At 45.5% G+C, this 27071-nt stretch overlaps 1 protein-coding gene across 3 annotated transcripts in view; it reads left to right on the top strand.

The window, feature by feature from the left end:
• The window catches only part of DNAI1 (dynein axonemal intermediate chain 1), a 272825-nt gene that overhangs the window by 218210 nt on the left and 27544 nt on the right, over nt 1–27071 (top strand). For 2 of the 3 annotated variants that reach the window (XM_084628045.1, XM_084628044.1), the window contains one exon: nt 10240–10554. The exons of the other annotated variant lie outside the window; for it this stretch is intronic. In XM_084628045.1, coding sequence (XP_084484171.1) covers nt 10240–10398 — 159 coding nt within the window. In that variant the 3' untranslated portion in view covers nt 10399–10554. Of the gene's footprint in view, nt 1–10239; nt 10555–27071 lie in introns of those variants that run through there. 3 annotated transcript variants of the gene reach the window in all.

Raw genomic sequence — 27071 nt, 5'->3', positions numbered from 1 at the left:
AGCATGACAAAAATAGATATAAAAGGTCTGATTCTTCTCTCATTTACACCACCTTTGCCATAATTGGAATGAAGTTACCCCTGATTTGCACCAATAGAAGTTAGAGGAGAAGCAAGCATCCATGTTGGTGCAGTGGGCAATATCCATGCTCTTAGGGAGGTAGAAAACTTCTTTTTTTCTTTACTTTTCTTCTCCCTTGGCCTCACATCACCTCAAACCTTATTTCTGTTGTCTAATGTCAGTTTCGTTGACCTTTTTTTTTTTTTTGGTCAGTCAGCAGAGAGACACAGCATCAGTTGTATTTGTGGGTTATTTTAAGCTGAAGTAGATTCCCAGTGGTCTGGACAAAGTGCATTAGTATGTGAAATAGAAACACCGGTGGTTTGAGCAGGGAAAGGTTCCATTTCCCCTGGATTTTAAGAGAATTCAGTAGTTCTTATAAATTATTTCCAAAGCATGAGCCTGATCTTGTGACATGCCGCTGTTTGGGAGACACTGAGTTCCTTCAATGCCTATTGGAGTCAATAGAGTTATGTTAGGGCTGAATTTGACTTATTAATTTCGTCCTTGTTGCTGAATTACAGCTATATGAAATAAAGCACCATTTCACCTTAAAATGCAATCAATACGTGCCAGGAGTTTAGGGGATTTGGAGAAGAGAGTTGGGGAGAAAAAGATTTCTGCGTTTATTTATATGAACAAAAAATCAGTTACTGAACTCTGCTGTCATATCCACAGCACTTCCATTGACAGTGGCGGTGTTCTGCTTTTACAGTGGTGTATCTGAGGGCAGAATGTGGCCATTGGAATGTGTTGATTAGGAGATATGGGTGAAAGCTTGATCCCACTACAGTAAATGGCCAAACTCCCATTGACTTCAGAGGGGCCAGGATTTGGCTTTGGATCATCTGATTCATTTTCACGTCTTTCTCCTGGACTAACAGCTTGAGCTGGGAAAGCAATTGGCAAGTGTAAGCAGCCCCGCAGCACCATGGGCATTTCGGCTGGTGCTATAAGAGGCGCTTTGTGCCGAGGCATCCAGGGCAGTTCCTTGTGGGTAGCCTGTGTACACACCTTTTGACCAATTTTTGGCATCCATGACCCTTTTTAGGAGCCCTGGGATGAACTGATCCAGGGAAATACCCACAAACCACTTGTAGTTTTGCCTCCGGAATGGCCTTTCTCTGTTTGTTTTGCCTGCAGACAGCAGAACTGGACATGCAGCCTCTTTTGACAATCTGCCCCCTCTCCGCCCACCAACCCATCTGGGTCCTCAAGGCCTGTTCTTATACAAGCACAATATGAGACACTAAAAGGTCCTGCTGGATTTCTTCAAACTGCTTTTTTTCAGATAGATCTGAGATCTGGCTTACAAAAGCCAGAGTCTCTTTCCTTTCTCCAGACACTCAGTAGGAAGCTAGTCAACAGTTGAGAAATGGGCACCGCTGGAGAATGACTAGCATTTTGAAAGAGAGGAATAGTACAGGATAAGCATTGTGTCTTCCCATCCTTTGATTTTCCTGCTTATAATCACTGCCCTCTGTGGAGTCATTCGTATCCACATGACTGAAACTCTTCCCAGAAAAATTTAAGAACATTACAAATCTCTGCTCTTTGAGCAACGAACAGCAGGGGGAAAAAAAGCCTGCAAAATGTACATCAAACTAAAATCTGTGTGAGTGGGATAGCTTTAAAATCATTGTACCTGTGACTAAAGGCTGCAAGGAATCTGGAATAGCTGGGAGATGGACTGGGGATTTTAACTCATGAGGATTTCTGCATCATTCTTCTCCAGCAAAAATGATCTAATAAAGTCTAGATTGGCTTATCCGTTCCATACGTGGCATATGAGAGGTTCCAGGACAGGTGTTTGTACCATTATGCATGTGCACAGATAACCTGCTCTTGCACTAACCAGGATGGGATGTATTGAAATTCACAATGCATGAGTTGAGCATCCCTTGGGTAGAGTATGGATTTGAGAGAGGCTGCACGGTGGCTCAAAAAGGGTTTGATTGATGGCGTAGATTTCCTGTCTCTATAAAAACATGTTTTTCAGCTGACAGCTTCTTTCTGGGAGACTGCCACTCTCCAGATAGTTTATGGTTATATTTACACTGCAGTCAAAAAAACCCCAACCCTGCCAGTGTGCGTCAAACTGTTCTGGAGGGGCTATTCAGTCCTGGGCCTCTGTGCTGAAACTGACGATCACCTGTTAGTGACAGTGGTAATGTGGAGACCTGTCCACAGGGAACTGCACTGGGACTGCCCATTCTTTCTGCATAGCCGCTGAACAGCTGCCAGGAGCCAGTGACTCTGGGCCTTTACTGACCGGGGGGAGAAAAGCATTGCAGCTCATTTCCCTCAGTTCATACATTTTATTTAATTGGGGGTGAGATTACTTTTAATTCCAAAAACTATGAGCATGGTCATGGGGAGACAGTGTGGCCCAGTGCATAGAGAATGGGATTGGGACTCAGGAGACCTGGGTTGTATTCCCACCGCTGCCCTGTTAGGTGACTTTAGGCACCTCTCTCTGCCACAGTTTCTCCATCTGCAACAACCTAGAACCACGCCCCTCTAATTCTGAGCCTTTTTCAGTTCTGTTGTGGATATTTCCCACTCCTCTGCTTTTGACGTTTATCTGTCATTGCTAATTACCTATCATGTGACTGTTGAGCTAATTGTCATTGAGGCTATTTAAATCCCATTTTATCATTAATTTCCTCAGATTATCAATTATCAAACAGGTAACAGCCATGGCCAGCTTTAAATTGTTCCACTCTGCTGAACGCTTAGATTCCCAGCTGGAACGTCAGCATGAAGTGATACTGGATCATTGATAGTAGTGAGCAGAACGGCAGTGGTCTCTGACTGGAAATACAGTAGCAGAGTTCAGATTAACACGCGCTGAACACACATGTGTAGGCTTCTAACAGAATGGAAATGACTGCACCTTGGAGTTGTCGCTGCTTGGTGGGATTGGTTTTTGTTTTTCTTCTGAAGTGTGTTTTAATGATGGACTCTGGCTGAATAGGCATGGTGCTGAGATGTGGTTTGGGCCAATTGAACACTCACTTCAATGGCACTTCCCTATATGTCTGTAACACAATCTCTTTTTTTAGGCCACTTTTAGGCTCCTTAGTACATAGCCTGACTTTTCCCAAGGCAGCCATTCCCAATTAACTCAATAATTGTGCGAGGTCCCGAGCTCCCTCAACTCTGTGTGACGTCTCTATGACTTGAGGGTGCTCAGCTCCTGCAGGATCAGGCCCTAAATAGGAAGGATGTGAGGAAGGGAATCCTATGGAACCGAAGCATCCAGGGCCTGACACTTCCCCTTCTGTCCTGCGGGTGAAGGAGAGCACAGGTTGAGGTAATGGGGATGGGGGGATTGCTTGGGTCAGAAGTGGATGTGCTGGGCTGATAGGTCAGGTGGCCACTCACGCATTCCCAGAACACCAGCCATTCGGGTATTTCTGGGAATGAAGTGGGACTGCCCCTACCTGTGTGACCCTACCCCCGCCTACATGACCTTGCACGCACCATGCAGGTGAGGTCACGACACACAAAGGATGCTGTTTGGAAGAGCACACTGCTCAGCCCCCACTGGCATGACATCGCACCATGCATGTGAGGTCATGCTAGTGGGGGCAGAGCAGGGTGCTCTTCAAAATGGCATTCCCCGTTCGATACTGGACAGAACCACGTCCGGTTTTATCTCACTACCGGACAGGAGACAAACTTTAGAACAGCAGGCCAGGCCTGTTGACAGGGGTGGGGCCAGTGGAGGTTAGTCATGCGGGGCTGAGTGCTGTTAACCCCTGCTGAGTGCCTGCCCTCTGCAAGAGCTGTGTGCTGCCAGCGTAGAGGGGGAGTCAAGGGAACACCATAATGGGGGCTCGCCCCATACACAGAGGCTCAGAAATCCATAGGACATGCCCCATGGCCAGCCAGGCCCATGGGTTTTAGAGATCTCTTTCTCTGCATCCTGCACGGGGCCTCACTGCTCCAGTGGGCAGCATGCGCCATAAACCCTGGGAGTCTGGCATGTCCTGCAGGCTATTTCCACATGCGGGCAGGATTTGGCCTCATTTTCCGTTGTTTACCTGCCTCAGCTAGAAAAATGTAACTAATTCTGGTCAGGCTGTGATTATTCTGCACACTGGAGGCGCTTTCTCCAGAGACATTGTTCAGGCAGGGAAGATAAACGATTGGTTGGTCTTTTAATTTGCAAGGACCTTCAATGTCACATTTTTGCTGTTCCTCACTAAGCTGTTAGCAAGCTGCAGTGATTCCTGGAGCAAGGGTAGAGTCAGCAAAGTTATTTCTGCACGGCAGCCGGCACCTCTTCAGGCCTCTCTGCTTTTCCTTGCCTGGAACTTTTGCATAACTAATCCCTGTGCACATCTTACTTTCTCTGGGGTAGATTCAGTCCAGAGTCTGCTTAGGCCCCTGTTGGTGCAGACCTTGGTGGAGGGCCCCTGGCAATGGAACCCTGCTGTAGGGCAGAGGCAGTGGCAACAGGAAGGAGAAAGACATCCCCAAAGTGGGCATGCCTCGCTGGGGAGGGGGCGTGCCTAGAACAGACAGAGAGGGATGCTTGGAATTGGCACGCCCCTTTGACTCCTATTTAGCCCCTACAAGAGATTACAGCAGCCTTCCCTGCTGGGTCCTCTCTGGAGTACAAGGGACCAGGCTGGCTTAAGGAGATGCAATTTGTAACTCCCTTTCCCAGTGGCGGTGTGTCTGTCGGCAGAGGACAGTTATCCCAGACTCCCCTGGTATGTTTTCTGTATCCTGTGGTCATCTAAATTTGCAGACACCCCTGACCCTGAACATCTTAGAATCATAGAAATGTAGGCCTGGGAGAGACTTCATGAGGTCATCTGATCCATCCCCTGTGCTGAGGCAGGACCAAGTAAACCTAGAGATAGGCGCCGACTCGGTGGGTGCTCCAGGGCTGGAAAAGAATAGTGGGCACTCAGCACCCATCAGCCACCCGCCAAACAGCTGTTTGGCGGGCCCTGCTGATCAGCACCTCCCCCTCCCTCCCAGCACTTTGTGCCCGCCACCAATCAGGTGTTCAGCAGCGGGCGGGAGGCACTAGGGGAGACGGGAAGGAGCAGGGGTGAGAAGAGGCAGAGCGAGGGGTTAGAGTGGGGGCAGCAAGGGGTGGGGCGGAGCCGTGTGGCAGCAGGTGGCACAGGGGCAGGAAGAAGCGGGGTGAGGGTGGGGCCTTGGGGTAAGGGACAGAGTGGGGGCGGTGCCTCCCCGGAGACAGCTGAAAGTCAGCACCTGTGAACCTAGACCATCCCTGACAGGTGTCTATCCCAAAGCTTCATTTCGTACTGTCATTTTAAACACACACTCTGTGTGGGTGTGAGAGAGAGAGATACACCAGTCTCCTCTCAAAGAAAAACCAGTTAAAGACACCTGTGCTGGCAGGCTGTCCACAGAAATGTCTTTTGCTCAAATTAGTTTGATGGGCTCAATGGGGAATTGTTCAAATGAGACAAGGGAAGGAATCACAGATGAATAAAATGGCTTGCTGATCACAGTGATGGAACTGACGCGAAAGGATTATTTTTACCCTCCAGAGCAGGCTAGAGGTGGGTCTGTGAAGTTGCTGCCCATTGAGTTAGGAGTTCTACAGCAGCCTGCCAGATCAATGCGTCTCAGCAATACGAAGCATTTCCTGCTACACTCCGTTTTGCTAATAAAGCAGCATTTGTCTCAGTGTGACTGGCTGCTGTCCTGCAGCACCTGCTGAGACTCCAAAACGCTCTTCTTTAGCTCCTATTTCTGATCTTAGAGCAATGAATGTCGTCCCCACGGCTTCACATCCAGCTTGGGCCACATTCACAGGGGCCGGTCCAGTGAATTGCCAAGGTCCCTCTACTCCCATTAAAATCCATTGCAGATCCTAGGCCCTGGTTCCAGTCCCCACTTTGCTGCTCTGGCAATGCAAAGAACTGAGAGAAGTGCCCTAATAGTGCAGCCATAAAGTCCTCCTATGTAGGGGGAATTCCCAGGTGTAGCCAGCTGTATGCCACCCACTCCCTTCCTGCATGTGTAGGGGCCTTTTGAGGTGGGCTGATGACGCGTGGGGGTAGAGCTGGAGTGCAGTACGCTCCAGCAATCCCAGCAAGTGGAATGGTTCCTAGGGGGCTGCCCTAACTGGCATAACTTAGAGCAGAGCAGAGTCTGCTCTGAGTTTAGCTGTGGAAAGGGCCAAGAGTCAGGGAAGGGGGAAAAGGTAGCTTAGAGCTTAGCTAGACCCAGGGATCTTCAGTGGGAGATGTGGATGCTCAGCACCTCTGAAAATCTGGCCATATTTAGTTGCCTGAATCTGGATTTCAGGGTCTAATTTCAGGCACCTAATTTGGAACATTTTTGCTTAAATGTTCAAAGTTGGGCACCTCGAAACCCCCTTTGAAAAGCTAGCCCCTGCGGTGTAAGGGTGCTCAGCATCTGCCCTGCACTGGTCCGGAACCCTCAGCCCCCATCAAAGAGCCCATGTGTTGGGGTTTTAGAGAAACTTGTTGAGTAGGGACAAGCTACCACAATCTCCTTTTGTGTGGCACAGGCAGATGCGAGATCCTCCCACAGGAGAGGATTAATAATTCAGACTCGTTGCCTCATTAAATAACAGCCTGGGTGGCTGAGTAGTTACAGTTCATAACCGAGGAGAACCTGGGCCCGAAAGGCAGTGCTGACTAACGCTTTTCAATTAAGCCGGCTTGCTGAAGGAGAAAAGCTGCACTGTGAAAGCACTGCAACCGAGAGCTCCCACAGCTTGAGGGAGATTGGGATACTTGAGCTGAAAATGACAATATACGCTCAGCCTCGAAAGCGTGCCCGCTTATCCTTCAGTCAGAGCCGCACCTGGATCAGGAGCTGGATGGGGGGCGATGTGTGTTGGGTCACTGCAAAGGGGCAAACAGGAAAGGATTTAGCAGATCTGCATGCCCGCCCAAGACTTTTGGTCCATGCCCAGAGCTCAGCAGGGGTGAAATCAAGGGGAACTTGAGAGGGTGTTGGTGCTACCACTCCCAACCAAGAGAAGCTCAGAGAGGCAGCCAAAGTCTGAAGCTTATATGTAAGACAAATCGGAGTGAAATCTCAGGAGATCCAGCTTTCTGGTGGGATCTCTGGTACTTCCTGCTTTCAGTCTATTTATAGCATGCCCATCACTGTGACATCTGGGCTTGAACAGAAATAAAGGGGAGCAAAGCCACCCGAAGGGCTGTATTCTCCACTCCCATGCATAATATACTGCTTGAATGTGCACAGAAAGGTTTGTTTTTAAACCTATTTTCTTCCTGATTATCTCCAGGGAAGTGTGACCTGGCTATATTTCTGAGGATGCTATTGCAGGAAGGCTTGTGTGAGCAAATGCATCTTAATTTTCACTTCAGAAGCCATGAGGTCAGGTTGGGTTGTAAATATCAAGACTGAAGGGTTCCAACTGATAGTACTGAAGTGGATCTGCCTGCCAGATCAAATGTGGGTAATGCAGACCTTAGGAATAGATTAGAGATGGGACAGATTCAAGTCCTATATACGCGGAAGGGGAATAATGAGATTCATGGTGGCTAAAGTCAGGGAGGGTGCAGTAAGTGAGGCCGGGGTTACCTGAAGCACAAATAAGTGTCTACCCTGCAGGCCAGATTTGTTTAGCTGTTGCGGAGAAAGAGCAGGCAGTGTTTGGGAATAGCATGGATGTGTGCGGAAGAGAGCGAGGGGTCAAAAGTGAGATGAAGGTTGTCAGCTGGCTGCCAGGATCGGCAAAAGACGATCAGACTTGTGGGGAAAAGGTGTTGTTGGGCTTTTGCATGTTGAGCTTGAGATGGTGGCAGGGTTCCCAGGGGGAGAGGCCCAAAATACAGACAGGAGGGGAAAGGTCAAAGGCGGAGAGGTGAGCTGGAGAATCATGGGCACAGGAGTGACAGCAGAAACCACGTGGGCAGATGAGGTTGCCCAGGGAGGAGGTGTAGAGAGAAGTGGGGATGAAGAACATGCATTGTGTAGGCTCCACCAATCCTGCCTCTCCAGGGCAGTGTGACGGCAGCAGCTCTGTTGTGGCTGTGGATGGTCAAGGAGGAGGGAGAAGGATATACCCGCTAGTGTAGTTTTGGACCAGAAAGGAAATGGGGAGGCTGCCTCATGATTAGCGCAGGGAATTGGGTTCTATTCCCAACTCTGATACTGAAGCACTGTGCAACGCCTTGGTTGAGTCACATAACCACTCCGTGCCTCAGTTTCCTCTTCTGTAAAACAAATATAACAATCTCTACCTTGTAGGGACCTGTTGTTTCCCAAAACTAGGTGAGACAATACACTAGTGTCCCCCTTCCTGGATATCCTGGGGTTGGAATGAATTATTTATCTACATGAGGCCTCTTTAACACCATTCCATTCACTCCTGTCCTCTTGCTCTCTTCACAGACCTTCAGCCTGAGTTTACAATTGATGCTTAAATCAGTCCCATAATAATACATGGCAAGACATAGTCTAGAAAAATGGTTCCATCAGGGTGTTGTATGGGTGAGGTTCTAATGCAGGAGACTTATTTAAAAAATAAGTATGTATTAAAAACATTAGCACTATACGTAATCAATCTAGCTCCTATTAAATGGATTAAATACTGCTTAGCTGATAGATCTCAAAAAGTAATTGCAAATGGGAAATCCTCATCTAGTGATGGAGTTTCTCGTGGAGTCCTACGGAGACCTGTTCTAGGTGGGCCCAATGCTATTCAATGTCTCTAGCAATGATCTGGAAGAAAATACAAAATCATTGCTGGTAAAATTTGCAGATGACCCAAAAATTGGAGGAGTGGTAGGTACATAATGATGGGGACAAGTCAGTTATACTGGCTGACCCAGCTTGCTTGGTAAGACTGATCTCATTTGAACAACATCTGTTTTAACACAACCAAATGCAAGATTATCTGGGAACAAAGAATACAGGTCATGCTTACTGTCCCCCTGGAATGCAATGATCTTGAAAAGGATTAAGGGTAACAGTGGTCAAGCAATTCAACATGAGATTCCAGTGAAATGCTGTAGCTATAAGGATAACATGAACCTTGGATACACTTTCAGGGCAACATCAAGTAAGAGGAAGGAGATGGTATTACCTCTGTATATGGCATTAGTGCAATCGTTACTGGAATTCTGTGCACAGTTCTGGTGTCCACACTTCAAAAAGGAAGTTGACAAATTGGAAAGAGTTCAAAAAAGAGCTTCAGGAATGATTGGAAGCTTGGATGACCTGCCTTATAGTGGGAGACTTAGGTCATGTCTACACTACAAACTTGCCAATGCAAGTTGCATCAGCATAAAGCTGCCACAGTTAGTATATCCCTTGTGCAGATACATCTGTGATGCATGGCTAGAAAGGGTTAAACATCCTGCAAAATAAATAACCCTCATAAGACATGTGGGGAGATCATGTTTGGGTTTTTGTGTATGAGTAGGGTGGACAATGTAATCAATAGTCCCTGTCTATGCTGTATTCTGATCATTCAGAGGACAAAAGAACATCCTATCTCAAGTTATCTCAAGTGCCTATACACAAATGCAAGACCTGCTGCTCACAAACTGGGAAGAATTAGCAGGGGAAACAAAAGTGGACGGGAACCTGGGAGGCAGTGACCATGAGATAGTCGAGTTCAGGATCCTGACACAAGGAAGAAAGGAGAGCAGCAGAATACGGACCCTGGACATCAGAAAAGCAGACTTTGACTCCCTCAGGGAACTGATGGGCAGGATCCCCTGGGAGAATAACATGAGGGGAAAAGGAGTCCAGGAGAGCTGGCTGTATTTTAAAGAATCCTTATTGAGGTTACAGGGACAAACCATCCCGATGTATAGAAAGAATAGTAAATATGGCAGGCGACCAGCTTGGCTTAACAGTGAAATCCTTGCTGATCTTGAACACAAACAAGAAGCTTACAAGAAGTGGAAGATTGGACAAATGACCAGGGAAGAGAATAAAAATATTGCACAGGCATGCAGGAGTGAAATCAGGAAGGCCAAATCACACCTGGAGGTGTAGCTAGCAAGAGATGTTAAGAGTAGCAAGAAGGGTTTCTTCAGGTATGTTAGCAACAAGAAGAAAGTCAAGAAAAGTGTGGGTCCCTTACTGAATGAGGGAGGCAACCTAGTGACAGAGGATGTGGAAAAAGCTAATGTACTCAGTGCTTTTTTTGCTTCTGTCTTCACGAACCAGGTCAGCTCCCAGACTACTGCAGACTACTACTACTGGACAGCACAGCATGGGGTAGAGGTGACCAGCCCTCTGTGGAGGAAGAAGTGGTTCGGGACTATTTGGAAAATCTGGACAAGCACAAGTCCATGGGGCTGGATGCACTGCATCCGAGAGTGCTAAAGGAGTTGGTGGATGTGATTGCAGAGCCATTGGCCATTATCTTTGAAAAATCATGGCGATCGGGGGAGACCCCGGATGACTGGAAAAAGGCTAATGTAGTGCCCATCTTTAAAAAAGGGAAGAAGGAGGATCTGGGGAACTACAGGCCAGTCAGCATCACCTCAGTCCCTGGAAAAATCATGGAGCAGGTCCTCAAGGAATCAATTCTGAAGCACTTAGAGGAGAGGTAAGTGATCAGGAACGGTCAGCATGGATTCACCAAGGGCAAGTCATGCCTGACTAATTTAATTATCTTCTATGACGAGATAATTGGCTCTGTGGATGAGGGGAAAGCGGTGGACATGTTATTCCTTGACTTTAGCAAAGCTTTTGACACGGTCTCCCACAGTATTCTTGCCACTAAGTTAAAGAAGTATGGGCTGGATGAATGGACGATAAGGTGGATAGAAAGCTGGCTAGATTGTCGGGCTCAATGGGTAGTGATCAATGGCTCCATGTCTAGTTGGCAGCCGGTATCAATTGGAGTGCCCCAAGGGTCGGTCCTGGGGCCAGTTTTGTTCAATGTCTTCATTAATGATCTGGCAGATGGTGTGGACTGCACTCTCAGCAAGTTTGCAGATGACACTAAACTGGGAGGAGAGGTAGATACGTTGGAGGGTAGGGATAGGATACAGAGGGCCCTAGAAAAATTAGAGGATTGGGCCAAAAGAAATCTGATGAGGTTCAACAAGGACTGAGCTGATGGCTTTATGTAATCAGCAGTTTGGGAAGGCAAGGTTAGTGGAACGTGAGTATCCCTACACCTTACCTGTTACCAGTGTGGAGAATTGTGACAGTGAAGGAAATGTTCCTGTGTCTGTTAGGGGTAATGACCCCAACCTCCAAGCAATTGTCCATGAACAGCCATGTGTGCTGGGACAAAGGAAAGGATATTGCAAGCTGTCTGTTAAAGGGGAATGTTTCTCCAGCTCTTTTCTATCTGTAAAGCAGACAGAAGAAGCCTGTCAGCCTATGATGGTTGAAAATGTATCAGTTGACCCCGAGTTCATTCTGGATACAACTAAAGCCCAGGAAGGAAGTGGTCCTGAATTTGTGTCTGCTATGGATGATGACATTGCAACTAGGTTGCATCCAGTTAATGTCATAAATAGCTACCAGCGACCAAGCGATTCTGGTGCTTCTATTTTGCCTGTTGCTAGCATGTTGCTGGGTAAAGATATGACAGCCTTGTCTGATCAGGGTGATATCATAGCCAGGGCACAAGTAAAGCATGAAGGTGATTTGACTGTTACCCACAGACAGTGTAGAAACTTGTAACAAGGAAAAGAATGCTTCTAATCTTTTGACTATGAAGTCTAGCCATTTACCTGAAAAGGGGTTTTGTGAAAATCTTCCTGATGGGACAGAGGTGATTCTGGATTTAAGTGAACTCCAGAAAGAGTCTGTTGTTGCTCAGGAAAATATTCCTTTAGAGCAGTGGTTCTTAACCTTTATTGCATCTTGCACCCCTTTGGTTCTCAAAATATGTTCTTGCACCCCTTATCAAAAATCAAAATATGTTCTCGCATCCCTTATCAAAAATTGTTGAAGTAGGTCAGTTCTTTAAACCTAGATATATTTTTGTTTGTATATTACAGTAATCAGTACATGCCTGTGCTTAATTTGTTTTTTCAATGATTTACCTTCTAAAAAAATCTGGCATGTCTCGCACCCGCAGAAAGGACATCTTGCCCCCGCCCCCCCTCCCCGGAGGTGTGTGCGCCCCAGGTTAAGAACCACTGCTTTAGAGCAAGCCCTGGGTGAAAAGGGTATGGGCAGAATTTCTGTGAAAAATGGGTTGTTGCTTAGAAAGATTCCTGAAGAGAAAAATCTTCAGGGTAGTTTTTGCAAGCAGGTCGCTGCAACTGATGGGTGTGGAAGTGATTTAATTAGTTAACTCAGGGTGAATCACTGTATAGAGAAAGCAGCAGTTTGTTTGGGAAACTTGCTTCAGTTCCTAACTGCCAGAGTCTTTCTGAGGTGTATAGGTCCAATGACTTTGCTTTAGAAAGACCCAGTGTGGATAGGTTTGAAAAGGTTTCAAATGAAAGAAAAATTGTTAGGGAATTTAAACAGCCTTACAAGCTTAACAAGCTTGTTGGGGAGACAATGTTGTTGGAACATGAATGTGTCCATGTTGGTTCTTTAAGTAAGCAGTATGTGATTCAGGAACTGAGGAAAGATTGGGTTACTGGTTACTGGGTTACAAGGGTGCAGGGGAGAGCAGGCAAACTCTCATCTCCAGATATTTTGGATATGACTTGTAGTCTCTTAGTGGACTTGACATCTGATTCCAGGTGGAAGCAGAGCTTGGTAAGGGAAGGACAAAAGAACCTTGAGTCTAACATGCTAGTGAAAATGGATGGTGTCTCTTTAAGACAGAGTCCAGCCTTGGAATTGGTAAAGCTTGAGGATTTGAAAACAGTAAACAGGCTAGTGTCTGTGTTGATGCCAGTTACCTGACTGACTGGGGGGAGAAAGACTTGCCTGTAGCTGTTAGCAAAAAGGACACACCCAGCCAGCCAATGGATTCTGTTAATCAAAAGAGTTCAGATTTTGACCCACTGGACAGGGAGGAAGAGAAGGATTAAACCTTGCAAAAAAAGCCACAGGTTAACCCTAAAATACCAAAACCCCAAGGAAGCGGTTAAACCCAAAGCGGTTAAGGAAGACCCTGAGGTCAAGAAAAAGCTACAAAGATTCAGAGGGATATTGAACAATCTGACCCAAAGAATGATTTGTCTAAACCAAAGGCTTGGCATGACAAAAATAACTGTAAATGTACACTTGTGATAAAACCGATGTTATTGCTAATGACTTCTGAGTAACCAGTAAGGTAATAAAGAAGCTGTTTTATGCTGGCTTGGTGATTCTAAGTATTGGAATATCCACCAGCTTTCTGGGGATTGTCTGCCCCATTCTTTGCAGTTCAGCCTAATTGAGTGACAACAGCTGGCTCCCCACTAGGACCCCAGTCACAACATCCTTGGCTCTTTGTATCAGCACTACATCTACTCACCAGGAGTGCTTGTTTTGATGCATAGTGTGGTGCACCCTTGGTAGATATCCCAGTGTACAGCTCACCACCATCCAACACACTGTATTTTGGGAAGTTCTGGCAATGGATAGTGGGGCAGAAACAAGTCATGCAAGGGGTGACAGGCATCGTGGGGTCAAGTTCCCATCATGCAGTTTTTTCATCCCCATAATGGAATCTCTATCCCATAATTTTCACGCCTATCTTGAAAATCCCATGAACCCGCACGGGATCTGCCTCTGTCCACCATCTCTGACAGAAGCCGGGAGCAATTTCCTGGAGGGCAGATTGCTGAGGGACATAGTGAGAACCAGTTCAAAGTTGTCGGTAATGTTCATGGAGCAGCTGCGGAAGGTGGAGTGCCACTTCTGGGCCTAAGAAACAAGCACTGAGTGGTGGGATTGCATTGTAAAGCAGGCTTGGGATGACAAACGGTGGCTGCAGAACTTTCAGATGTGCAAGGCCACATTCCTGGATCTGTGTGCCGAGCTTGCCCCAACCCTTCAGCACGGAGACTCCAGAAGGAGAGTTGCCCTGACAGTGGAGAAACAAGTGGTGATTGCACTGTGGAAACTTGCAGTGACGGATTGCTACTGTGACCAGGGCCCCGGGGTGGGGTGCAGGGCGCCACACTGAGATTGCTCAATCAGGGCAGACCCCAAAGAATGGGGCAGACAATCCCCAAAACTGGTAATTATTCTAACACTTAGAGTCACCAAGCCAGCAACAAAACAGCTTCTACAAGACCTTACTGGTTACCCAGAAGCCAAAACCACAGCTCCCTTAAAGCAACTCAGTCTTGGGCTGCCCCCCAGACAGCCAAGTCAGATATGAGGAAGATTACTAAAAATCTTGTTCATCATATAAAAAGTCCTACCAATCCCAAAGGATCGGACACATTACCCATCAGGTTAATAAATATCTCAGATCTTACCCGAATACACACTTACAGCCAATTCTTATTAACTAAACTAAAAATTATTTAAAAAGAAAAGAAAGAGAATATTGGTTAAAAGATCATTATACATACAGATATCAATAGAGTTCTTAGGTCAGTTTAATAGTAGAGACGGTGAGTTTTAGAGTTGCAAAGAGTTCTTTCAAGATTAGTTCCATAGGTCATAGTCCAATGTCTGGGTGACCCAGTCTGGAACTGGGGACCTTAGTCTTGCAACTCAGACTTCCCCAATGAAGTTTAAGCGGATCTGAGTTACAGGATCAGGGCCCTAGAGTTCTTTTATAGGTCACTGGCAGGCTATGATAGCCTCTTGATAGCAGCTATTCCTTGGCTGAAGAATAGTGGCTTTGAAGTAGAATGACCTATTTCTTATGTATACACAGGTAGCTAGGTGCATTCATCAGCATAAGGTAATTATCTATTAAGCTGTTCATAGATAGTTTACTACAAACTTCAAAGAGAAATGTAGACAATGACATTATTAGACCCAAATTTCATCTAATCGTTAAGATGCCCTTTTGATCTCTGAATCAATAGATATAACAACAGTTAGGAACAGTATGTTTACATGATTAACATCTAACAAGATATACGTAAACACATACAATTAGTATTGCCTCTAATTCTCTAACAATACAGGTTTGCATTTCAAAGCTGTAGTCTATTTAACATGGCTATGTTAGCTATTTATAAGGAATAGCCCTAATTACCATTTATATACTTTTCTAATATGCCTTTAAAGGTTGCATTTGGGTCATTAAGTCTACTAGTTGCTTAACCCTTTCTGGCTCAATGTCACAGCTACCAATCAGTGGGAAATCATTTTGGAGTTGGAAAATCCACTGCAGGGACCAGTGTCATGCAAGTGCGCAGGGCCATTAATCGTCTCCTGCTACGCAGGACTGTGACTCTCAGCAATGTGCAGGACATAGTGGATGGATTTGCAGCAATGTGGTTCCTGAACTGCAGTGGAGCAATAGGTAGCATGCAGATCCCTATTTTGTCACCAGCTCGCCTTGCCACAGACCACATCAACAGAAAGGGCTATTTTTCTATGGTTATGCAAGCATTGGTGGATCACTGGGGACACTTCACTGACATCGGTATTGGCTGGTCAGGGAAAACGCAAGACACTCACATCTTTAAGAACAGAGAACTGCTCAGAAAGCTACAAGCAGGGACTTCTTTCCTGACTGGTGGATTACCACTGGCGATGTTGAAATGCCAATAATGATCCTGAAGGACCCAATCTTCCCCTGGCTCGTGAAGCTGTACACTGGCCACCTTGACAGCACCAAGGAAAGATTCAGCTGACAGCTCAGCAGGTGCAGAATGACAGTTGAATGCGTTTTTAGTACATTGAAAGGGTGCCGGCATCGTTAACTCACAAGATTGGATCTTGGTGAGAAAAAGATCCCGATGGTTATAGCTGCCTGCTGTGTCCTGCATAATATCTGTGAAGCAGAGGGGGGAAAGTTGCCACCACCGTGGAGGTGGAGTGGCTGTTTGCTGAGTTTGAACAGACAGACACAAGCACTTTCAGAACGGCTACACACAGAGCTATCAAGCTCAGGGAGCCTTTGGAAGGTCACTTTAGCAGCGAACCACAGTAATGCATTATGGTGTATTGTGTGCTCTACCTGGTCCTGAAGTTTGGGGGCCTGTTAGGAATTGTATGACTATATGAATATAAATATTACACTGGCAATGCACCTATTAATTTTGTGCTGCTCGTTGTACATTTCTGATTATTACACTGTGTTTGTCACTGATCCTATGAGTTGTGCCACAGTGTACAATAGCAAGTGGGTGCTTTAACTACTGCCAAGCATTTGGCAACATATGTTGGGAACTATTAAAGATGAATTATTTTCCAAACTGTACAGTTTTATTGAGTAACAAAATCACTTAAAAATTCTGTTCAAGTTAAAAGCAAATATATTAAAAACTTAAATGTATGGAACAGAGCTTAAAGAAGGGGAAGGAACATTTTTGTCCATTTTAGCTACACATATGTCAGCTCTGGCTCATACAGGTCAGTGTATGGGAAGCTGTGGTTGTCCTTAATGTCCCTTCAGGAGGAGTGGTAGGGGTAGGGATGGGGCCCCTGAAACCACAGGGAATGTTCTGGGGGTGTGTAGGGAGGTGCTTTCCTGGGGCTCTCCATGGACTGCAAAGGGAGGCGAGCCTGTGTTTGTTGAACCTCAAGGACCACAAGAGTCTGCAGCATCTGTGTTTGCTGCTGGAGAAGCCCCATTATGTCCTGGTGTATCTCCCTCTCCTTTTCCTGCACCTTTCTCCTGTCTGCTCTTTCCTTCTCTGCAGTCTGCAGTATTCGTCCTCCAGGCCCTCTGTTCATGGTCTGATGCAACACTGGCTTGCAGGATCTCATGGAACATGTCTTCTTTCTCCTCCTTATCTGGCTCAGATGTTCTGTGGGTGTGGATGAACTCCTCCAGGATGCAACAGCAGCAGCTACGGATAAAACACACAGAGGTACCGTTGTCAGTCTAGTCACAACGGAAAGTGAAAGTTAAGTTTCAGAACTTCCTTCCCGTGCTCTTCTAAAGTTTCAAACAAGACATGCTTATAGACACTTCTGCTTTGGAGAGCTTGTGATAGCCCCAGTCACAGCACCAGCCAGGGTGAGTGTGGCCCAGGAGGACTGAGGGAAATGAGGAGGGAGTTTGCTCAGTTGCATGAAACTATGAGTATAGGGCAGTGGCTAAATACTAGCACCCTTTTCCACAGGTGGTGGCGGTTTTAGCTGGTATCTCACTCCTGAGGGTAACAAAGGCACAGAGGGCACAGGTGCTTCTGGTGTCCCGAAGCTGCTAAGCTCCATATGCTGCTAGCTTGTATGCTGCAATGTGCTGGCTTGAGTTATCACTGAGTGGGGTGGGAAAGTGTCCTACGACGGAGGAAGAAATAAGGCTGCCATCCCTAGAAGCCCTTGGCAGAGGATTGCAGAGTACCTCCATGAGAGATCTCGATGAAACTTTCATGGAAGATTCAAGGGACATCCCTGCGCGTATGAACAAACAGCTCCGTCTGGGCCCCGCTGCCTGCCTCTTTTTGTTGTACTGCTGCATGTACAACACATGTTTAAGATACAAGTACCCAGCCAATCATCATAACTTCCGGTACCAAGAGGATACATGCATATAAACAGGATAGTCATACTTAGCAAATCGTAACTTTTCCATCGATACCTTTCATGACATACTTTGCACAAGACTTAGAGAAATTGAATAACAGGGATATAAATGGTCACATTTCTTATACACAGCACCAGAATGGGGGCAGGGGAACTTCCAGTCTCCATGGCCCCTGGGCAGTAGAGTTCACAATAGTGACCAGAGTGGTCAGTGTCAGGCATTGTGGGACAACTGCTGGAGGACTATTAGGGTTGACATTGGAAATGCAGTGTCTATATTTATGATGCATAGACTTCTGTACATCAACCATGACACAGTGCCGCTCGGGGAGGTGATGTTACTGTGTCAACATAATGGAGACCTAACCTAGGTCAGAGACAAATATAAAAGTAGACATACGCACAAGGCGGCTCATGTCGATCTAACTTTGTAGTAAAAAGAACAGGAGTACTTGTGGCACCTCAGAGACTAACAAATTTATTTGAGCATACTTCCACTGCCACCACCAAACGTTTATCTGGGTTTATTTTTATTAGGAAAGCGTTGTTTGGAAACGTCTTTCCCCCCAAAATCCTCCCAACCCTTGCACCCCACTTCCTGGGGAAGATTTGGTAAAAATCCTCACCAATTTGCATAGGTGACCACAGACCCAAACCCTTGGATCTTAAGAACAATGAAAAAAAGCATTCAGTTCTTGAAAAGAAGAATTTTAATAGAAATAACAGTAAAAAAGGAGTAACAATAAAAAGAATCACCTCTGTGAAATCAGGATGGTGAATACCTTACAGGGTAATTAGATTCAAAACATAGAGAATCCCTCTAGTTACAAAAGTTACACAAAGACACAAAAACAGGAATATACATTCCATTCAGCACAGCTTAATTTCTCAGCCATTTAAAGAAATCATAATCTAACGCATCTCTAGCTAGATTACTTACTAAGTTCTAAGACTCCATTCCTGTTCTGTCCCCGGCAAAAGCATCACTATTCTGAAACATAACTTTGTAGTGTAGACCCTGTCGTAATCTCATTCTATTTAGTTTTTCTAAGACAAGGTTAAGAGGTGACTTGATCGCTGTCTATAAGTGCCCACATGGGGAGCAGATAGCCCTTTAAAATAGCAGAAAAAGGCAGAACAAGATCCAGTGGGTGGAAGCTGAAGCTAGACAAATTCACGCTCGAAATAAGACACACTTTTGCCTGTGAGGATAATTAGCCGTTGGAACAACTTCCTTAGGAATGTGGTGGATTCATCATCACTTGAAGTCTTTAAATCTAGACTGAATGGTTTTCTAAAAGATACGCTGGAGTGCAAACAGAAGTTATGGGCTTGATGCGTTTTCTAAGTGGGAGGCTCTGGCCTGTATTACGCAGAAGGTCACAATGGATGAGCGTAATGGTCCCTTTGGCCTTAAAATTTATGAATCTATTTCTGCCTTGGGAAATCCTTGAAAGGACATCGAAGAGGAGATCAGGCAGCTGTATATGCACCTTCTGCAGTTTGCCTCTCCAGCTTTGTTGCCAGAAATGGGTTCTCAACACAGCACACACACACACAATGAGTTATTGTCCAAACACCCCCTGCCCATTTCCTGGGGAAGTTTCCTTTATTCTTAACTTGTATCAACTCTAGCCTGTTCTCTTTAAATGGCTGTTCCTATGGTTTCTCCTTACAGGATCTTCTTCTCTGCCTCATATAGAGTCACAATCTTTTAAACTCATTAATTGGAGCTAATGAGATCTTTCTGGTCAGGTTGCCAGAGGGGGTCAGCAGAATAGCTCTGTACCTCCACACACAGTCCTAGAGTTTGGCACCTGGTCACAGTTACTTTGGTTCCCTTGCACTTGAGCAAATTTCCCCAGTTACTGCCGTAGGTTAATTGTGACTCAAAGTGTCTACACTGAGGCTGTGAGGGGGTGGGCATAGGAGCCAGCTGAGAACTCCCTCACACTGGGTTGATTTTCATCAGGTCTGACCAGGTTCCAGGAGCACAAAGGAGTCAGAATAGAGGCGGGAATCTACCTCGTAGTATGGCCCTCACCCTAGCATTGAGGCACCAGATAATCACATATGGGAACATTGCATTTGCTGACAGTTTGGTCAGGGGAGTTCAGACTAAACCAGGAATGCTTCAGGCTCTGCATAGGCGCCGATTCCATGGGTGCTCTGGGACTGGAGAACCCATGGGGAAAAAAAGGGTGCTCAGCACCCACCAGCCACAGCTGTTCTGAGGCAGTGGCAATCAGCTGTTTGGCGGCACCCCTGATTAGCTAATTTGGGGCACCACCAAATAGCTTATCGGCAGCTGCTGCCAAATGGCTGTTTGGCATCTCGGGGAGGGGCTTGGGGGAGGGTGGAGAGCAGCGAATGGTGGGTGGGTGGGGGCCTCGGGGAGGGGGTGGAGTAGAGACTGGAAGAGGACTGAGTGAGAGCAGGACCTTGGGGAGGGTGTGGAGTGAGGGCGTGGCTTCGGGGGTGGGGGTGGAGTGGGGGCAGGAAGAGATGGAGCGAGGGCGGAGCCTTGAGGAAGGAACGGAGTATGAGTGGGGCCTCGGGGCAGAGCGGGGTAGAGCACCCCTGGGGAAAACTAAAAGTCGGCACCTGTGAGGCTCTGTATATCATCTGCTAGATCACCAGCTGCTCAGCTCACTCCAAGGGCTTAGTGTTGAAAATAAAATAGGAAGCAATAACTATGCCAGCGAGCCAGCCGCCAAAGGATTTTATAGTCTGGAAAAATATCCAGCAGCATTTCCCAAATTAGCTTCCTTTGCACAATCTAAACGATTGCAATTTTCATGTGGAGATTTTAATACTCAATCATGCATCTTTGATGCAAATAAGATGTTACCATAACTTATCTGGAGGAGTCAATGAATGTATAATTGCAGGCTTTAAATTGGGGTTAAAGTTCCTCAGGGGTAAATTCCTCCTCTCTGACTGTCTTTTCTTTCTCTACTCAGTGTCCAGGTACAAAAATGTCTCTTTGGAGCCCCATTTTCACCGTAAAAAGCTCCTGCATTGCAGGACACAGTTCCAACAAGCTAGGGCAATTAAACACGCTGCGTTTCCTGTAGCGTAGACGTGACTGAACTAGGTTTTAAATCATGTTGAGGCCTCAAATACCCTGCACAACAATGAGAGAGGCGGGGGAATGTTCACTGACATGTTCGGGGAAGGTGCTGTGTCTTCCTATGTGTTTTTTACAGAGCCCAGCTCAGTGGGGGCCCAATCCAACCTGGGTCCTTTGGCGGTTACTTTAATAACACATATCAGATGATAAGCATTCCATTACAATAATGATGCACTTTCATTGTAGAGGTTGTGATTTTTCTGCCTGTTTCCTCGATTGGCACTTTCCATTGCAGAGTTATGATAGACGACAGCTGTTTTAGTCCCATCAGTTGCTTAAATGCCTTTGTCTGTATCCAGCATTTGCTTCCACTGTTCACTGCGTCTGTTCTGCATTGACAGAAAAGAACAATATATTGCTGAGACCTCTTAAAACATCCCCTGCTTCTCAGTTATGCTTTCTTGCTTCCTTCATTGACTTTCAGACTTAGCTAACAGTTTGGGATTTCAGACAAGTATTACGCATTATGGAAAAGCCCTAAAGAATTTAATAGAAATGGAGTCATTAGGGTCCTGTGGAACTTAATAGAGGATGATCTCCTTCCTATTGGTTTTGTGACCCACCCTACAGAACACTATAGCCGGGATAGAAACCCATATTTAGAACGGTGCTTAAGCCCATCACTAGCTTTAAACAAAAGAGCATTGGCATTCACATTTAACAGGGAGGGTGATTGGCCATTGGAACAGACTACCAAGAGAAGGGGTAGATTTGCCAGCTCTCAATCTTCAGAGGATGACTAGCTGGCTTTTTGGAAGGTCACTTTTGTCAAACACACATTACTGGGGCCAATATAGAAATAACTGGATGAAATTCTTTGGCTGGACACACAGGAGGGCAGACTAGATAATCTAATGGTGCTTTCTGGCTTTAAAATCTATGAAACTGAAATCAATGGACTAATTAATGAGACTAAAGATAGGCACATACTTAAGTACCTCGCAGAAACAGGGCCCTACTTGTTAAATTACATAGGATGGATCACAAATCTTGTAGAAAGGAGATAACTTCCCACTTTGATACTATGGAACTTCTCCACAAGGGGAAGTTTAGTTTACAAAGTTTTGGGGAAGGTGTTATAAATGAGCTGTAGTATTTCCACATGGATTCTCCTCCCCCAGTTGAAGTGTTTAGCCTGTATCCTCCTCCTCCCTCTTAACACTTCCATAGCGCTGTCCATTCAAAGATCTCAGGGGGGGGGTTAGAAATGTTCAGTCATTTAGCCTCACAACTTTCCTGTGGATATCATTATCTCCATTTTACAGCTAGAGGTTAAAGCCAATATTCTCAAATTTGGGTGCCTGGACTTAGGCCCTTAAATACATATTTAGGCACCCAAATAAGTAGCCTGATTTTCACAGAAACTGAGCACTTGGTACTGCTACTGAAGCCTGTACAACCTTAATTCTGCCCATTTGTGTGTGTGCATTACAATGCATTCTGATTTTTCTGCAGGGCCTCGGCTTCTTTCAATGTACAGGGTGGATGGCGAATGAGACTGGGTTGTGTAATCATAGAATCGTAGAACTGGAAAGGACCTCGAGAGGTCATCTGGTCCAGTGGCTCTCAACCTTTTCAGGCTACTGTATCCCTTTAAGGAGTCTGATTTGTCTTGTTACCCCCAAAGTTTCACCTCACGTAAAAACCACTCGTTTACAAAATCAGACAAAAGTGTCACAGCACATTATTACTGAAAAATTACTTATGTTCTCATTTTTACCATTTATTTATAAAATAAATCAATTGGAATATAAATATTGTACTTACATTTCAGTGTATAGTGTATAGAGCAGTATAAACGAGTCATTGTCTGTATGAAACTATAGTTTGTATTAACTTCGCTAGTGCTTTTTATGTAACCTGTTGGAAAACCAGGCAAATATCTAGATGAGTTGCTGTGCCCCCTGGAAGACCTCTGCGTACCCCCAGGGTTACATATACACCTGGTTGAGAAGCACTGATCTAGTCCAGTCCTCTGCACTCATGGCAGGACTATTTCTAGACCATCCCTGACAGGTGTTTGTCCAACCTGCTCTTAAAAATCCCCAATAATGGAGGTTCCACAGTCTCCCGAGGCAATTTATTCCAGGGCTTAACTACCCTGACAGTTAGGAAGTTTTTCCTAATGTCCAATCTAAACCACTCTTGCTGAAATTTAAGTCCTCAGAAGTTAAGGAGAAAATTTTTTCTCCTTCCTTCTTGTAACAACCTGTTATCTAGTTGAAAACTGTTATAATGTCCCCGCTCAGTCTTTTCTCCAGGCTAAACAAACCCAGTTCTTTTCAATCTTCCCTCATAGGTCATGTTTTCTAGACCTTTAATCATTTTTGTTGCTCTTCTCTGGACTTTCTCCCATTTGTCCACATCTTTCATGAAATGTGGCACCCAGAACTGGACACAATATTCCAGCTGAGACCATATCAGCGCGGAGTAGAGCGGAAAAATTACTTCCCGTGTCTTGCTTACAACTCTCCGCTAATACAGCCCAGCATGATGTTTGCTTTTTTTGCACGAGTGTTACACTGTTGACTCATATTTAGCTTGTGATCCACTATGACCCCCAGATCCTTCTGCAGTACTCCTTCCTAGGCAGTCATTTCCCATTTTCTGTGTTTGCAATTGATTGTTCCTTCCTAAGTGGAGTGCTTTGCATTTGTCCTTATTGAATATCATCCTATTTACTTTAGACCGTTGGTCCAGTTTTCGACTGAATCGGTCTGGGTTCCTGAGCACCCTGTCTCATTCACTACACCAGTGGGATGTGTGTCATGGGTGAGGTTGTTGATTTCTCCAGCATCCTCCCCTCATTCACTGCCCATAGTTATATAATATTTATCAAGCGAGTTATATTGCTGAAAAAGTAAGGATGGTTATGCGGTTAAGGCAGTAGCCGGTGGCCCAGGGCACCTGGGTTCTGTTCCTTTCTATGCTTCAGATTTCATGTGTGATCTTGAGCAAGTTGCTTAATCTCTGTGGGCCACAGTTCTCCATCTGCACCATGGGGATAATGCCACATCCTGACCTCCCAGGGAGTTGGAGGATACATTCCTCAAGGCGTGTGAGGTGCAGAGGTAGTTCAGTGTGATTGCCATCGAAGAGCTTAGAAAAAGAGAACAATGCCTTTCTCAGAGTGGGGCTGGCCTGATGTGTGGCAAATGAGCCACAGTGAACAAGCGGAAACAAAGATTGGCCAGGTGCCTCCTTCACTGAGCTCTCTCCTTCCTGGGCCAGGAATGAGGCTGGGGCTCTGCAGAAGACTAGCTTGTGATCATGTCATAAAAGACTACAGGCTAGATGCTGAGCTGCAGCTGTCAATTGGCACAGCTCAGGTGGAGCAGGCTGCAAAGGAGCCATTTGGGCCCTCCTCTTTCTGCTGTGCGCCAATTCTGCTCTTTGTGTTGGCTCCCAAAGGCCTCCAGGGGCCAGTGTGGCAGCTGGGGGACAGGGCTGCCCTGACTATGCCCCCTTTCCCAAGCACACTGGAGACAGGAGTGATGCAAAGCTCCGCAGTCCGGCTAAGGATCTGGCCTGGGATGATAATGCACCAAGGGGCAGCGATTAAGGGTGCAAGTCCACCTTAACTATTGCCTGATTTGGGAGTGCTTTGCTTGACGTCACTAATGTTCTTTTGTCTGGCTTTTATTATGTACATGCACCAGCTTCTGTTAACCTCTGCTAATAGCTTCTCTCTTGTACATGAATGTAACAGTTAGCTAATTGTCAGATATCTGCTCCATGTAGCTTGCCCTCTGTCTTATTGGAACTGAAATAAAGTGTTGCTAGTTTCTGCTAGCTCCATGGGTGGAAATGGTGGAGCACAGAGATGAAGAGATTAACTTGGGAAAGCACTTGCCTTTAGAAGCTTAATGAGTTCCACACTGGTTTCTTTGCAGCCAGTCTTTATTTTGAAATACTCGATTGAAAAGAAGCTCCATTAATTTTAACCGCCAGCCACGCAGATGGATTTAACTGGTCTTTGACACTAAAGTAATTATGTTTCAGTACAACAGAGAGACGGCAATAAACACAGAGAATTAATTTAGGTGCAACAGTCTGGTCAGCAACTCAAAGCTAAGCCAGAACTGTACAGCAAAGCCGTTCTCAGATGTGTCATCACCACTTTCTGTTGTCACTCCAGACGGTTAATGAGAATATGTCTCATTGATTTCATACAGTGGTGTTGGATGGGCCTTTTTAAGTTCCTAATGCCCGATTCCTTCCTCTGATATACATCATTACCAGAGAGCTTGATTATTAGCCACACACTCTCAGCTGCTTCTGTTCAAATTAAAAATGCAATATAAGCACGGACCAATTAGATTTTAATAATGCATTTCTAAACAGGATGTCAAGGAGCTTAGTACAAAGATTTGGGATGGAGCCAGATTGGCAACCTACGACCGGATTGTTTTAAAAATTACTGCATCCCAGCTGAATTGCTTAGTTAGAATGTAAAGTTTAAATCTGCTTTTCAGCAGCACTGTGTCTCAACTTCCTCTATAGACAGTTCGCATCATACCTCCACATTCCTGCATCTCGTAAGAGTTTGAAATTTGCAAACACTTGCCAACTGGACAAGAGTTGTCAGATGCCATCTGGAAGCACATGTTCAGAGTTGTCAGATGCCATTTCTTGCTGAAGTTTTCATTGATAGTGACCTATGAAATCTAGGACTCCTAGCCAACCAAACAGGAATTTCTCCAGGCACTGGGTCCACTTCTTCGGTCCACTATAGTACAGTTGCCCTTTGACCCCAGTGGTTAGCCAATATTTGGGGCCCTGCTGAGCTGTTTCCATTAGGAGGGGAAATTGATGATCTGAGTCAGGTATTTCTTTAGTGTTAGTTTTAAAAGAATATTCACAAAGTCCCATTTCCCTGAACACAGCAGGAACAAACAACAGGAGGCAGTTTCCTTGCTCACAAATCCAAGCCTGCTTTCCTGCCATCCATCTCTCTCTTGTCTTCTTCCCAGGGCCACACTCACCAGTGCTTCTCAGGTTTCTTCTCCTGTCTGCTTCTGTCACATGCAGCTCTACCTGTGAGTGCCCCAGCCTCAGCATTTGTAATTAGTCCCAGGGAAACTCCTCTTATTCTCTCTGGTTCTTGTTCAGGCCTTGGGCTGTGGCTTCTATTGTTTCAACTCTCACTAAACAAAGTGGCATTTAACGGCTCCCTTGCTTAACCTGAATGAAAGGTGGCTAGCATACCCATCAGCTTCAGTGAAGGCTGTGATGGCCTACAGATCAAAGACACATTTGTGGCAGCTACCAACACCCTCCAGCATAACAGCATCCTCACAAAGCGACTGTAAAACTAGCTTCACCATTGACCGGGAATGGCAAACTGCTGCCACTGGGAGCTGCAGGGGACCAGGCCTGCAGACGGTCAATGTCAGCCAAATGTCTCATGGCCCGCAATCAGATTACCCTGATGGGCCGCATGCAGCCCGCAACCACAGGTTGCCCACCACTGGTCTAGATTTACTTAGTTCTGCCTCAGAGCAGAGGGCTGAACTAGATGACCTCTCAAGGTCCCTTCCAGCCCTACATTTCTATTATTCTATGAAGTGCAGTCCTAGAGACCAATAAAGTAATATTTAGCATCTGGGAGCACACGTTCATTTTTATGTCTGTTTATAGCACAGCTCAGTTTCCAATACACCCGTATTTGTCCAGTTCGGAGTATACCAATCACTTTCACATCAATAGCAAGCAAGGATTAAATCTACACTCAAATTCTTCCATTCATTATACTTTATAAAAGCAGTTTTTAAAAGTATTTACAAAGTACTTCCAGTATGCAGAGGAAAGTAATAGTTGAACTTTATTAAGAAAATTAAAGGATAAATCACAAGAAAGATTCATACTGGCAACTCTCAAAATATTACTTTTAAAAAACATACTGTTCACGCAACACTAAGGGTATTTCCCTATGAAATGGCTGGTGAGATACGTGGTTGTTGGAGGTGTATCTCTCCAAGTCAAACCAAAAGTAACATGGTAAATTTGACAACAGTGATTTATTATGCATTTATTACAATATAATTAGTAAAGATACACTGGGTCATGGAAATAGTGAAAATATGAAAGAATACAAAAATTAAAATATACTACACATGGTTAGCAAAAATAAATACTTTCGGATGCCACACTGTACTATGAGTAAGGTTAAGATTTTGTCACAGTTATTTTTGGTAAAAGTCAGGGAGAGGTCACAGGCAATAAATAAAAATTCATAGAAGCCCGTGACCTGCCCCTGACTTTTACTAAAAATAACCATGACAAAGTGGGGCTGACGGGGTGATAAGAGCCTGAGCCCTGCTGTGGGAGGGGAAGGGGGGGTCCAGCA

The sequence above is a fragment of the Lepidochelys olivacea genome (assembly GCF_965140295.1).
Source record: "Lepidochelys olivacea isolate rLepOli2 genome assembly, chromosome: 5".
Lineage (NCBI taxonomy): Eukaryota > Metazoa > Chordata > Testudines > Cheloniidae > Lepidochelys > Lepidochelys olivacea.
This window is presented reverse-complemented; position numbering and strand designations above follow the sequence as displayed.